General features: G+C 34.7%; 2 protein-coding genes across 12 annotated transcripts in view; one reads left to right on the forward strand and one right to left on the reverse strand.

The window, feature by feature from the left end:
* Positions 1-16043, forward strand: part of CTNNA3 (catenin alpha 3) — a 1849311-nt gene that overhangs the window by 577162 nt on the left and 1256106 nt on the right. The window lies entirely within an intron of this gene.
* The window catches only part of LRRTM3 (leucine rich repeat transmembrane neuronal 3), a 193549-nt gene continuing 181092 nt past the window's right edge, over positions 3587-16043 (reverse strand). The window contains exon 3 of the mRNA XM_077125156.1: positions 3587-4157. Within this exon, the coding sequence (XP_076981271.1) occupies positions 3948-4157 (210 nt within the window). The 3' untranslated portion in view covers positions 3587-3947. The remainder of the gene's footprint in view (positions 4158-16043) is intronic.

Here is a 16043-nt window from a genome sequence, read left to right on the forward strand (position 1 = left end):
TTTCAGCTCTTTCACTTATTTTCAATGTTTAGTTTGAGAGATGCTATCTGTCTTCCAGTGAGGAGCAGTCAAAAACAAAATACGTTTTTTTTTGTGCCCATATGCAGTGGTTCTATTTTAGAAAAAAATTTTGTGAAAAGATTTTGCTATTTCTAACAGCAATTTGTTGAGTCAGATCTGAGTTCAAACCAGGATTATGACATTTTTTAAGTGTGCTACATTTTGTCAAGTTTTCTTCTCTTCTGGAAAATGTAATTTATATTAAGATTCTGTATAATTTTATGATTTTCTAGAACATTCCAAAGGGAATCTGGAGAGAGACTTGATAAAAATGAACTTAGTAAAATATATTAATCCTGTATTAGCACATATTTGAACATTTCTTTGCCAGTTTAAGTTGCATTTTATTCTCTTCAAAGGAGAATAGAGAAGATTCTGCTCTATTAAATACAGGTTTAATTCATGGGCCAAGAAATCACCTTGCTTAAATAAAAAAAGCAAAATTAATTTAAAAAAGAATTGATAGAGGTCTTCCCAGTCAGCAGTGAACTGAACATGTGTTGAATAGGGACTCCACTTTGCACTGTAAATCTCTTTTATATTGAATCTCAATTTATATGTTCTTGGGTTTCTGTCCTCGTGTGTCTTCATTTTATGTTTGTACTTTGGGGCCTATATACATCTATTTCTTGTGAGTATCTGTACAGCACCATTGCAAAGGACGTAATATGTAAAGGAATTTTTTTGTTTGTTTTTTTAGCAAATAGGGTTAATATGAGAATCCAGACTAGCATACAGAAACAGTTCATGAGTCCATGTATTTTACAGATAAAGATACTGTAGTTAAAAGTAGGTATCGCTAAACATGTCATCTTTTTCGTTTTGTCCATTTTATCTTTAGAAATTCTCTGGCCCTGATCAGAGAGCAGTTTTTAGAATAGTGGAAAGACTAATAGGCTCTGGATTTGGAAAACAGTGGTTCAGCTCCATCAATTATTCGCCCTGTGTTCTTGAGTGAGATCTCTATTTCTTTGAGATTAATATGTCTTCATAGGGTTGTTATGAAGACAAAATGAGATAATTTATGTAAAATGTGGTTTGTAAATCTCAAAGCACTAACACTGCATAACTTTATTATTTTCTGCAGCTGCTGCTGTTGTAATTATGTTGGGTCAAGCTCTCTACTTTTCAGCTCCAATGCAGATCAGCGTTTCAGTTGTTTAAATAAGTGAGCAAAAGACAGGAAGGGAGACAGGGGAAGGGTGGCTAGAGGGAGGAAATGGGAGATTATTGGTGCTAAAAAAGATAAATTAGAAATAAGGATTTTAGAAACAAACTTATAGAAATTTGTAATATATGACAGAGAAAGATTCCAGACACAAATAGAACTTACAGTAGTTTTTCATGACCCTGGACATGGTGGGATAAAAATTAGGCAACCAGATAACCCAGAATCCTTTTTCTTCTTTGAAGAAATTTTTGATTTAAATTTCAAATATAAGAAATGTCAAAATTCTTAGATTATTTGGTACATGCTATATACTTTAGGGCTTCTTACGTGCAAAGCTAGGGTTCCAGGTGAACTTCTTCTGTTTACCGATTGTTCACTTTAGGTGAACTTATACTGTTTTGCTTCAGGAAACCACGGGCATACATTTGTGAGGCTCTCTGGAACCTTAAAATTATAAAAACATTTATCGTTTGGAAATTTCTGGAAATAGGTGTCCAGTGTATATATTTCATAAATTAATCCTTTTGAATCTTAGCAAGAACAATTTCCATTGAAAAAAACATAAAAGCTTGCTTCACATCATAAATAAACTTTGCCTCTTATTTTTGACCCACAGATAATAGATTTACATACAACTAACCCTCTATAAACTTGCTAACTGAGCAAAACAAAATCTCAACATAGATGATTCAGAATACTCTGAGAAAGACACATTGCAAACAAATTAGAAATTGAAAAAGTATAGAGTTTAAAATTAGACTTAAAATGACAAAAAAATTGAATAGCAAATAATTTATGTGAAGCATGATTACAAAATCTGAGATGCTAAATAGTCTATACAAATACTGTGTTTGACATTTAGTTTCATTTAAATTAGAAGTAGTTTGCTTCTTCAGACATTTTACATCTTTCTGTTCTTCTGATGATATTTGCAACAAAATTTGCCCTAAATTTTTAAAGTTCATTCATCTTGAATGTGCTGTTAAATTTACAGTGATAAGTATCTATAAAACTTTCATAAAAGTAATTTTAGGAGAATTAAAATTGTTTGATGTTACTTTTTGCTGATTTTTTTCTTCTTTGTTTTTGGTTGCTTTTGACCATTGTTAGATTGATAATATATTTTTAGTTTCATGAATATAAAATAACTTCACATAAAAATGTGCTTCTCCTAATGCAACAGAAATTGAAACTTGCAGTTTTATGTTAAAAGACAAACCAAAAAGAATGGTGTGATTACCATTGGTCAAATAATGATATTTTCAAACAATTATCTGTGTCAAGGAAACAACAGAAACAAGTTGATTATTAGCCTCTGAAATGTCGTTTCCTTATTTTGATTTGAATTAACTGTATAATGCAATTGCACAATCAATCTGTGGTTAGAGTTGGTGGCAAATTACTTTGAGTTATTTTTCAGGTAATCTGGAAGTGAATCCCATCATGGATGGCAATATGAAACATTTAGAAAATATTAAGGATGTATACAGTCTACTTTGAGTGACAAAGTTTTTACCATGGTTCATATGTGAGTTGAATGAGTTAGAGAAGTTTGAAATTCACCCCCAGCAGAGAATTTATGTAGCACACAATGTGAAAAAAATTATTTATTTCCTTTGAGATGTTCCCAAAATATAGCCTCACAATTCTAAAGGAAAAATTGCCCTAAAACTCAGGCGCATTTTTTCCTAACTGATTATTATTTTTAGGTAAACCACTTTGGGTTAATTAAGAGAAAAATTGCTACTGTACAATAATTATGCTCTATCCTCCCACCTTGGCCTGAAAATAATGAGATGTAACAAAAGTTTTTCTTTGTCACTGGCAGCTGCACCTTTTAAGTGTATCAAAGTCTGTTGCTGTGGTTACGGCCTTTGTTTCCAGTGATGTTTTGTCCATGCTTCCCCTCACTCTTGACAATGGGTTACTCAAAAGAATGAAATAATGAGTCATTCATTCGGAAATATGTTGTTAAAATATCCCTCTTTATCATTACATTTCACTGCTTAGAAACTAGGCTGTAATTCAAGGCAACAGTTAAATCTGAGAACTGTTAAAAAAAAGTCCCTGTCTACGTAGTTGAAGAACTTCTTACAAGTCCGAACACTTAAACCCTTTTTGGTTAATGTATTATTTCTGGAACAAGTAGATAAAATTCTACGCGGTAAGCATGATAAGAATCGTGCATGTTTCGCACAGCACAGACTTTTAGAGTAAAGTTTTCTGGGCACAAAAGCAGTAACAAAACAGTCCCTACAAAACTGAGTAACTCTGAATAACACAAGAAATAATTTTTGTTAATTTAAAATTTTAGAAACTGAAATGTGTAAAGTTGTAAAGTAAAATTGTAATTAAATTATGGTACTGTACATACCAGTTGTTTCTGTAATTGAAACTTTACAATATGAAAAATACATTAGCTCTGTACAGTTTTTACAGGTAGGTAAGATGTTTTGAAAAAGATTCTTTTTTTAGGGGGGTCATACTTTAAGTCAAAAAAATACTGCACAACTTAGCTAATTACAAAGTGTAGACTTGGAACAATTCATGTCTTCTTTATTTCATGAATCATCTTGGATTTTTGTTTATTTGAACAGGGGGGATTTGATTTTTTTTTTGTTGTGTGTTGTTTTTAGAGTCCACAATAAACGTATCTTCCTCATTTTGTCCTTGAGGTTACAGTTTGGTGGCAATCCTTGGCTACCAATTAGCTCAGTTAAGACAGCTGCTGTTTGTGTTCACTGATTCGACCAGCTGTTGTGATTGTGCTCAGGTCCAGCTCAGTCTCTAGGTGTGTTTCCATAGTATCTTCCTGTGCGTTCGTTTCAAAGGACTTATGAGAGAGAAGTTCATGATGCACCCCACAGTAACTTATTGTGGGCTGGTCGTATGCCAGAAAGGTTGACACATTCATTGATAAAGGTATCTGGGGAAAAATGACATGAAAATAAAGTCAGTTATAAAAAGACAGACAACTGTGAGGGCAAGAATTTGTAGACTATAAAGTACTGACCTGAGTAATCGCTACAGTAACAAGAGTGGCATCGGTATCCCCAGGCTATCCTACTAATGTCCCACATCCTAATACTAAAGAGCGCAATGCAAACATCTTAAAGCCTTGGAAGAAACTGTTCCATTTTTAACCACACCTTTCAGGTAAATAGGCTTTTAGATAAATGTTCTAAAAAATGTAAAAAAATGTTCTTTTGAAAGAGTCATAAAAATGCTTTCCTTAATGGATACAATTGTATTTTTAGAACTAAGAAAACTATTTTTGGTTAAATATTTTTGGTTATTTGGTTAAAACTATCTATGTAGTTTTAGAATACAACAAAACAGTAGTTCTCAAATTTGAGCATGCATAAACATCACCTTTTTCTTCCTCATCTTCCTATCCCAAGAACTTCTGATTCAGTAGAGGTAAATTTGCATTTCTGAAATGTTTCCATGTGATGTTGGTGCTGTTGGTCCTAAGACCACACTGCAGAGAAGAAATTATCTAGCCAGGTCATCTTGGCTCTTCTTACCCAGTAACTGTTCATTATTTATTTTATATCAGGATACTTTGAAACATCATTGGCTGTGGTTTAGTCCCTGCTTATAAAAATTAGGGTGTAGAAAGATCTGTGGCTCCTGTGTCGGTCTAAAAGGCATCAGAGGATGATGCTAGTTAAAGGAACCAGTGATATTTGTGAGACCAGAAAGGACTCCTGGCTAATTGTAGCTTAATGAAAGAAAGCAAGTTCTGAAGATGTGAGAAAAAAAAAAAGTTACCATTGAGATTAGGAGGCAAGCATACATGTTAAAAACTAAAGACCAGAGATTGTTGCCATTTTTTCAATAAGGTCCAAAGGTGTCCTAAAATGTAGGCAGATCTGAGGAAACTTCAGGCCTGATCTATGCTTAATATTCTATTAATCCATATTTTTTTAGATTGAGTTTCCTTGAATAGCAACTTCTACCATTTTTGTTTGGTGAATCAATAAAATATATTTCTGTTTGAACACATCAGACTAAATTTCCTTCTGATCTAGGCTGAGATTAGAGCCCAATGTTAAGAAAAATAGAATGTCTAAGTCTTATTCTTTCTTTGCCCTTTTCTCCTTGCATAAGAACCCTCTTTCCTCTTCCCTTTCCATCCACATTTATTTCACCTTCAGTAAAAACTGGTTGAGCAAATATTCCTGATTTTCTCTTATTTAAAAGTGTTTACTTCCTTTGAAATTACTATTTGTAATATAGACATTTCAGTGTTATCAAATGCGAAGGGCTTAGTCCTCAGGAGACAAAAATGTTATCCAGTTCATCAAATTAAATTCTTGAGCACCCTTCCCATTTATGTGGATTTTTATTTATGTGATACATGACACTATCTGATGTGTGATTAAAATATATTCATACACCTTAAAAAAATGGCCAAGGCAATTGAAAGATCATAAAGAAAATGCTTAATGGTAAATAGGGACACCTCCAAGGTACCCATTTAAAATAAATAAAAATTCCTGTTATTACAGATGAAATAGCTTGACAGATAAAATAGCCTGGATAACTAAAATATGTTATTATGTAAAAGTAATTGTGCAGCATGAATAGATTTGAGTTATAGGGGAGAATGAAAATACAATTGTTATTGGGTACATGAGTTTTACATTAGCCTCTGGGAAATCAATGCTCTGTAATGTGTTATGGGTAATATATTTGTAGGATTTCATATACTTGTTCTTATTTGCTATGGAAACATGCATTATATATATGCCAAATAGTTCCTGGTTTACTGGAAATTTACTGTGAATAATTTGCAATTTCTATGCTCAGATTTATGAAAAATAATATACCATGATGAATTTATTTGGTGTATTTACATGTTTTTCCTCTGTGTATGTGTGTGTGTGTGTGTGTGTGTGTGAAAAATTTCCAGCTTTATTGACTGTTTAGAGACTGCTGGTATCCAGGTGCAAGTTCTGCTTTGAATCATATAGTGAAATAATTAGCTTTGATTTTCTATCACAAAATCCCACATACTTCTTTTAGAAAATTCCTTATTATATATGTCTTATGTTGATCCAACGATCTGTAGGATTATACTTCTTCAGTGTCAAGACGCATGTTGTCCATATTTTAATACTTCTGAAATTGGGATGGTATTTATAACCAATAAGGATATATAGTTGTGCTTTTCCCCTTGAACTTGAAAGTACTCTTAAAAGTTGATGACATCTTAGTATCAAAAAAAAGAATTAGGCCAAGATGGCAGCTTAGCAATGTGCTCATTTTAGTTCATCCTCCAGAACAACTACTAAATAACCAGAAACAGTACAGAACAGCTTCTGAGGCCACATCAGTGACTGGACACACAGTGTACCCCAGTCTGGACCAGCTGGACTGGCTGTGAGCCCCCCCAGAACCATGGGTTCCCCAAGCTGCGGTGGCTGGCACCCCTCCCCCACAGTCTGCATTCCAGAGGGGAAAAGAAAGAGACTTTACCAGCAACAGGAGCTGAGCCCAACCAAATGCTAATTGTGGAATTAATTAACAAGTTCTGACTACTAAAAATAGGCCCCCAGCTCAGGTGAACCTGGTCAAAGCTGAGGTCGCTCATTTTTGCCCCGGCACCAAGGGGCAGGGCTGACAAAAAAAGAAAAAAATAAAATAAACAGAGGTTTTTGTGGCTGTGTTTCTACAGAGGCTTGACTGCCTTTGGATGCGGTGGCAGGGCTTCTCAGGCTGCAACTGCCCCAGGTATAGGCAGAAACAAGCTCATTTGAGGGCTTGTCTGGAGCCTGTGCCTTCCCCAGGGGAGGGGTGAAGCCCAACTCAGGTGGAATCCCTCCTTCAAGGAATTCAGACACCAGGGATTGGTAATTTGAAGCCATTAAAGCCAGTCTACAACCTCTTCTCTATCTCCACCATGCCTCCAGCAGGGAGAGTCTGTCAAAATAAAAGGTACTGCATCATCTTATGCTGGTGGGACCCACAGCAGACAAGTGCCACATACTGGGCAGGATAAGAAAAACAGAGTCCAGAGACTTTGCAGGAAAGTCTTTCAACCTGCTGGGTCTTTCCCTCAGGGAACACTGACACAGGTGACTCATTCCTCCTGATAGGAGGCCAGTTTGGTCTGGGAAAATCTGGCTGGGGTCTCTAATACCTAAGTAGACCCTCATAAGGGGGTGGGGGTAGGCACCATACAAGCAGGGCAAGAAACAAGGAAACAAGAACTGAAAAATTCTCCTCTGTTAAGCAAAACCTAAGCTAGAGGTCCAGAAAAAGCTGAACTGAATGTCAAAGAACAGATAGACAACAAATTCATCCAGCAAGAAAACTCTAGGTAAAAGAAGTGCAAGCAATCTCCAGAATAAACTAATTAAAGTAATTAAATGCCTAGATGCCAGCAAAAAATAACCGATCACACTAGGAAAACTGAAGATATGGCCCAGTCAAAGGAACAAACCAACAATTCAAATGAGATACAGGTGCTGAAACAATTAATTAAGAATATACGAACAAACATGGAAAACCTCCTCAAAAACCAAATCAGTGAATTGAGGGAGGATATAAAGAAGGCAAGGAAAGAACAAAAAGAAGAAATCGAAAGTCTGAAAAAGCAAATCACAGAACTTATGGGAATGAAAGGCATGGTAGAAGAGATGAAAAAACAATGGAAACCTACAATGGTAGATTTCGAGAGGCAGAACATAGGATTAGTGAACTGGAGTGCGGAACATCTGAAATCCGACAAGAAAAAGAAAATATAGGGAAAAGAATGGAAAAATATGAGCAGGGACTGAGGGAACTGAATGACAGTATGAAGCACATGAATATATATATTGTGGGTGTCCCAGAAGGAGAAGAGAATGGAAAAGGAGGAGAAAAACTAATGGAGGAAATTATCACTGAAAATTTCCCAACTCTTATGGAAGACTTAAAATTACAGATCCAAGAAGTGCAGTGTACCCCAAAGAGAATAGATCCAAATAGATGTACACCAAGACATTTAATAATCAGAATGTCAGAGGTCAAAGAGAGAGAGGATCTTGAAAGCAGCAAGAGAAAAGCAATTCATCACATACAAGGGAAGCCCAATAAGACTATGCACAGATCTCTCAGCAGAAACCACGGAGGTAAGAAGACAGTGGGATGATATATTTAAATTATTAAAAGAGAAAAACTGCCAACCAAGAATTCTATACTCAGCAAAATTGTCCTTCAAAAATGAGGGAGAAATTAAAACATTTTTAGACAAAAAAAATCACTGAGAGAATTTGTGACCAAGAGACCAGCTCTGCAAGAAATACTAAAGGGAGCACTAGAGACAGATATGAAAAGACAGAAGAGAGAGGTGTGGAGAAGAGTGTAGAAAGGAAGACTATGAGTAAAGGTAAAAAGAAGGAAAATTAGATATGACCTATAAAATTCAAAAGGCAAAATGGTAGAAGAAAGTACTATCTGTGCAGTAATAATAATAAATGTTAATGGATTAAACTCCCCAATCAAAAGATACAGACTGGCAGAATAGATTAAAAAACAGGACCCATCTATATGCTGTCTCTACTCAAAGGACATGAAGGCAAGGACACAAATGGACATTTGCACACCAATGTTTATAGCAGCATTATTTACAATTACCAAGGGATTGAAACAGCCAAAATGTCCATCAACAGACAGGTGGCTAAACAAACTGTGGCATATACATATGATGGAATATTATGTAGCTGTAAGACAGAATAGAGTTATGAAGTATGTAACAACATGGATGGACATTATGCTGAGTTTGATTAGCCAGAAACAAAAGGACAAATACTGTATGGTCTCACTGATATGAACTGACATTAGTGAATAAACTTGGAATATTTCATTGGTAACAGAGACCATCAGGAGATAGAAATAGGTAAGATATTGGGTAATTGGAGCTGAAAGGATGCAGACTATGAAACAGGACTGAATATAAACTGAGAAATGGACTGCACAGTACTACCTAACTGTAATACAATTATGTTAAAACACTGAAGGAGAATGTGAGAATGATAGAGGGAGGAGGGCTGGGGGCATAAATGAAATCACAAAGAAAGATAGACAGTAAAAATTGAGATGGTATAATCTGGGAATGCCTGGATTGTATAATGATAGTGACTAAATGTACAAATTCGAAAATATTTTTGCATGAGGAAGAACAAAGTCATTACTGCAGGGTACTGAAAATAGATGGTAATTAATATTTTAAAATTTCAACTTATGTGTGAGACTAAAGCAAAAAATGTTTATTTGGTACAAAATTTATGTTTTGACTAGTACATTTCCTAATATAACTTATGTAGATAGTTGGTTGAGCAACACAAGTACACAGAACCTTGGGTAGGACATGAGATTTTGTTGGTTTGTCCAGAGTGATGCCCCAATGAATCCCACAGTGATTTGATCAGTGAGTGGAAAAGTATTTGCAAAGTCCCCTTCAGGGAATGGTGAGAACGGGGGCAAATTCAACCTCCCCAAAGTTGAATCCTTGATATTTTCACAAGCAGTGTGGACAACTAGTGCTATAGGCTGAACCCCCAGTCTGGGAAAGTTTGTTTATATCAAACTTAATGCCACAAAGGATAGGTCAAGCCTACTTAAAATTAGGCCTAACAGTCACCCCCAAGAGAACCTCTTTTGTTGCTCAGATGTAGCCTCTCTCTCCAGCCAACACAACAAGCAAACTCACCACCCTCCACCTGTTTATGTGGGACATGACTCCCAGGGGTGTGGATCTCCCTGGCAATGTGGGACAGAAATCCTAGAATGAGCTGAGACTGAGCATCAGGGAATTGGGAAAAACTCTAGAATGACTTGAGACCCAGCATCAAGGGATTGACAAAACCTTCTCAACCAAAAGGGGGAAAAGTGAAATGAGACAAAGTGTCAATGGCAGAGAGATTCCAAACAGAGTCTACAGGTTATCCTGGAGGTTGTTCTTAGGCATTAAGTAGATATTACCTTGTTATTCAAAATGTAATGGAGAGGCTGGAGGGAACTGCCTGAAAATGTAGAGCTGTGTTCCAGTAGCCATGTTTCTTGATGATGATTGCATAATGATATAGCTTTCATTATATGTTACTGTGTATATTATATGTGACTGTGTGATTGTGAAAAACTTGTGTCTGATGGAATAAAAATAAATAATAGGAGGAATGAATGTTAAAATAAATTTAGTTTGAAATGCTAGTGATCAAGGAAAGGAAGGGGTATGGGGTATAGTTTGTATAATTTTTTTCTATTTTCGTTTTATTTTTCTGTTGTCTTTTTATTTCTTTTTCTGAATTGATGCAAGTGTTCTAAGAAATGATCATGATGATGAATATGCAACTATGTGATGATATTGTGCATTACTGATTATATATGTAGACCGGAATGATCATATATTAAGAATGTTTGTGTTTCTTCCTTGTAATTTTTTTTAACTTAAAAATAAAAAAAAAAATAGCTTAGCATAGTGTATCGGTGAGTAGAATTTAACAGCTAACCATAGCTGAATACAGCCTCACAACAGATTTTTCAGAAGTTGACTTAATTATTTCAAAAATCATTAGATGTGTATATAAACACACATACCCATATATACACCCATACCCATATATATAAACCCTGTTATGATTTTCAAAATCATTTAAATCAAGCATAGAAAATAATAGTTTTGAGGATACGTTGCTTTTGGACAACAATTGCATATGTATGTCATCTATATAAGATGTTAATGTAATATACATATCTAGAGATGTATGTGTAATATAGCTTATGTATGTGCATATTTTTATGTGTTCATTGGTACATTTTTCAAATTGAGTTCAGGTGAATCTTTGCTGAAATGTGAAAAGTTAGCGCTGGAAATTTTATTGGAATGTCAAGTAAAATGACAATTTCTTTCTTATATAAATATTTTGTTAAATTTGTATTTCTCACCTCTAAGTATTTTATACAGTTATAGTTAAAGCCATGTTTATTCTTTAGTGGCCAATCAGATAGATAAACATATTTTGAGCATGTTTGATATATAAGGCACTATGCTAGACAATATATAGAACCTTTAGACTCCATCAATATTAGTGGATGGACCAAGTAATTTAGATATAGGGTACGGCCAGTGATTTTCTTTTTAATTATATATTATTCTTGCCAATTGCTACAATGAACCATTCGCTAGATATTTACTTTAAATATGATTGCTACTAGGTAGTTGAAAATATGTGATATAAAAATAAAATTCATATAAATTTAGAAGATCTAAATCACTCTGTTTATTGAGGAGATGACTCTTACTAAAAATACTATGCCCTTAGTGAACACTTACTACTTAGAATACACAAGTGGAAGTTGAGTGTATTTTTAAGCACTGCATTTTGTTTTGCATGGGCAGGCACCGGGAATCGAGCCTAGGTCTCAGGCAGGGCAGATGAGAATTCTGCCTGCTGAACCACTGTGGCTCCCCGCCCTGCATTTTGTTTTTATATAATATTGATTATACAAAATAAAATTAATCCTAAATATAGCAAAGTTAAAAATAATACTGAGTATCTGAATTCGTAATGAAAGAATGTTTTTGCTTTTATTTATTTAGAGTGAGAAAATTATTTGTCAAAATAATAAATATATTATTTGCTCTGCTTCTCTTTATTATAATATCTATTGCGTACTTTCTCATCATGGAATATTGGATTCTTACATATACTAATTTGAGTAGGTAGTCAGAGGTTAAGTGAAGCGGGACACTTACTCCTCAAGTAACAATACACGAATATCTGTCCAACATCACAGTATTGACTAAGAGGTATGCCTTGGTTCTTACCAGAAAAGGAGGTAGTGTTCCTTTCAAATTGTCATTAATTGTTTGGGAACATAACATGGCAGATGACAATGTGTGATCATTTAATAATTTGAAAAAGGAGTGTTTTTTTATATAAATGGGCCAAAGATGACCCCCATTTATTGGCCCCTATCTTGTTTTCTCTTCACAGCAGGCTAAGACCATTAGCCCAAAGCCTATGGGCACCAAATTCAAATTTTACAATTCAATTGTTATAAACATAGCTCAAATAAGTATATTTTAAACCATTTAGATCTCGCCTGCTTTGTACCCAATATCTGCTAGCAACAGATAAGACAAACTGCAGTTCTAAAAGACCCCAATTACTGATGTCCTTCAAAGCTCTCTGACTCAGAGACTCCCTACTTTGCCACTGAATGACATCATCTAGACACCTAGGCCATTCTCCTATTTCCATCTCCCTCGTGGTTCCCTTGCCATTTTTCCCTTCTGATTGTAGCCTTGTTTCTTTGCCTCTGGACGGTGTCCTGCTAACAGGGAGTGTCATATGTTACTCCTCATGCAAGCTTGTCCAGGTGTGAGCAAAATAAAGCTCACTGTATGCTACTGCTATCTTATGGTCCTGCTTTCTTCTAAATCTACCCCCAGTTCCTCAAACTCACTACTGTGCTTCACCTATTCTTGTTTCAAATAAACTATCTAAAATAGAATATTTTAGAATATTCTGTAGAATACTGAAATATGCACAGGTTTTTTGGTGTATACCTACACTTGAGGTAGAGGTTTGGGCAACTTTACCAAGCAATCTTTTCTGGATTCTCAGTTTTCTTAGGAGGGGATTTTTTTGTACCAAAAAGTGACTGGTGGGTGGGTAGTGATGGAGAGGGTACCAGCTGACATAACACAAATACACACTGTGAGGCTCAGATATAATCCATATAAATTCCTTTCTGTCACCAGGTTACCATATAAGGAGTATCCCCTTTATTATCCTTAATATACCAAGTGACATTTTCCCCTTCTTATTTTCTTGTGTTTTGCTTTGTTTTCTAGGCTGAATTTGGTGTTTTCAATTCTCATTATCTTTCTCAATATCTTTCTCTCTATCTCTCTGTCTCTCTCTCTCTCTCTGTCTCTCCTTTTCTTTCACTTTGTACCAAATATATATTAACATGCTGAAGCAGAAGAGGCATATAATTGTGCACTTCTCTGTGGATAGGGTGTTCAACTGGCCCACTTGATGCTTATTTTTCCATTTTGGACAGTAAGTTACTCTGTCACCCTACCCTGAGTGATGCAAATACATTATGTCATATAAAGCAAATAAACAGTAACATCAGGTGTCTGATTAGTTACTAGGAATGGTTTCAGGGAGAGGATTAAGAAATTTGAATCTAACAAGGCTTCTGCTTCCCCAAACATTTTATTAGAAGACTATATTTAAGGTATCCATATAATCTTTTGGTCATATTTTTATGTTTCTTTTAGTATGCTTTAATCTGATAAACTCCTGCTTATAATTATTTACATGATTTCCTTTAAGTCTTTGGGTCAGTCTTTTCCAGGTGAGGTAAATATCCTTAGGGTATTATTTGTAGAGATTGGTGGATATGAAAACCAATTCCCAAGAAAGCATTATCACCTAAAATCGGAACTAAGAAATCATTATATGGTATTCTAATTATGAGATGTATCAGCTGACTCATTGTTTAGATAATCCAAGTTAGGAAAAATTTCAGCTGTACTAAATCAGTTAGTGTCTTGATAAGAATGATATCTACTTTAGTAGTAACTTACCAGTTACAGTCTCAATCAACATCAACAGAATGTAACTTTCACATGTAAAACTTTTTTAAAGTTAGATAAATGACCATAATGGTCTTTCAAAAAAAAAGTACCATATTTGAGCATGTAACAGTAAAGGGAAATAACAGTTTTTTAAAGTTTCCATTTTGTGATTAAATAAAAATGGTAGTTTTAACCTTATATCACTGCATTAAATAATGTCTACATATATTTGTACGAATATGTAGGTATAACTGAATATAAACATGCATATGTATTTCTCTTATTCTAGCTAGTTCGTATAAGCAACTCAGGCATCTCTTCAGTTGGATAGCAAGTATTATTTTAACTGTGATGCTCTGACATCACACTTAAAATAATTTTATGACCAGAAAATGATTTTTAGAGGGGCTAATGAAAAGGCTGTTTTTATCCCTCTCTAGAATTGTGAAACATTGAAAGTGTTACCTTGTTAAGTAATTTTTATTTCTGAGTTGAGTTTTAGTAAGTGTAAATATTTGTACAGATTTTCTTTGAGCAGAATACTCATGCTGTTTCCCATAATGCACAAGAGAAATCCTTCATTTCTATAAGGCCAAATGTTATCTAAAAAGTATTCTTTCTAGATTATTAAAAGAATGATAAAAACTTCAGGGTTTTTATAGCTATTGTTTTTGGATCATTTGCATATAGTGAAAGAAGCAGACTTGGAATTAATTTTTTGACACGTAGTCTTTTTTTTTTTTTTCATGGGCAGGCACCAGGAATCGAACCCGGGTCCTCTGGCATCACAGGCAAGCATTCCTGCCTGCTGAGCCACCGTGGCTCAGACATGTAGTCCTTATTGGTATCCAAGACTTATTTTTTTTTTTATACTTTCTAAATTACGTTTTTATAATTCAGAGGCCTATCATTCTAACTTTTGTTTCTCATCTACTAAACTTAATGGCATTTCAACCAAGTTTATTTTTACATATTGACATATAAAATAAGAAACAGGCATTGTAATATTTCTCAAATTAATGAAATTTCTCTAAGTTTGTCTCAAACTGCGCTCATCATCACTGAAACCAAACCAGCTCTCCTTCCTGTGGTCCTTATTTTTGCTCATGAGAGCATTCACCAAGTTGAGTCTGCTTTGCCAATCTAGTTTGACTTTTCCTTGTCCCTTGTTCCAAATGTCCAGTTATTTGCCAGTTACATTCTTGACATCAGTGACACGTTCTTTATATGCATCCCCTTCCCTCCATCTCCATTGCCACTATCTTACCACAAAGTTTCATCACCTCATCATCTGAGTAATTGCCTGTCTAATCTCTTGAGTCAGTAGAGTTTCAAATAAAACTAGATATTTCTCAGTTCATTTCTGAAGAAGATTATGTTTTTATTTAACTAAATATAAGCAACATTTAAACCTTAGCAAATGCTTTTTCTTGTTTCTTGCTTTCTGGTCATATCTGAAGCATTATTTTTTCATTTTGGAAATAAGTGGGATTTAAAATACATTTCCTTAAGTACATTATTTAAATATGTATATATACATAATGTACAAAGTCTGTAAAATCCCCAGTTTGTTTAAAGAAGTATTTACACTTAAAAATATGCTTACTGATAACATTTTTCTTGTCTATTTTGATGCCTCTACCTTTTTGTTTTTTCATTTACATAAGCTGATTTTCAAGACTGACTTGGGTTTTGCTAAGTATGTACAATTTTGATGTGTGTTTAGGAATTAGTTGGCATCATTTGTTTCAGTCTGTACACATGAACTTTGTGTGTACAGGCTAGTAGTTTTACTTATGATCAGGATAGGAAGCTCCCTCTATAATAAGTAATAGAAAGAAAAACTTGGATAATATTAAGAAACACTTGATCAAAAATACTTTTCCTACTGGCTTGATTCCCAACTTGAAAATTTACCACCAATCATTATTTTAGTTTCTAAGTGTTGAGGCAATTTATGAAATGTGTTATATGAGGGGAAATAGTGTAAACAATTATCAGACTGCAGTTTGGTTCCCTGGCAGAGTGTCAGTCTGCCTTGATATTATCTCAGGTTCTACTTTCTTTAGGATTTCTGCAGTGGTTTCTCTGCCTAGCCACCTGGAACAGCGGTAGGCATACCTTGTATGTTCTATCTCTTAGTCAACATTTGCTTGGATACTTCTCTGCCATCATCCTCATATTATCCATCTCATTCATTGGGCATTTACCCTATGCTAGACACCA

Source organism: Tamandua tetradactyla, chromosome 13 (genome assembly GCF_023851605.1).
Source record: "Tamandua tetradactyla isolate mTamTet1 chromosome 13, mTamTet1.pri, whole genome shotgun sequence".
Classification (NCBI taxonomy): domain Eukaryota; kingdom Metazoa; phylum Chordata; class Mammalia; order Pilosa; family Myrmecophagidae; genus Tamandua; species Tamandua tetradactyla.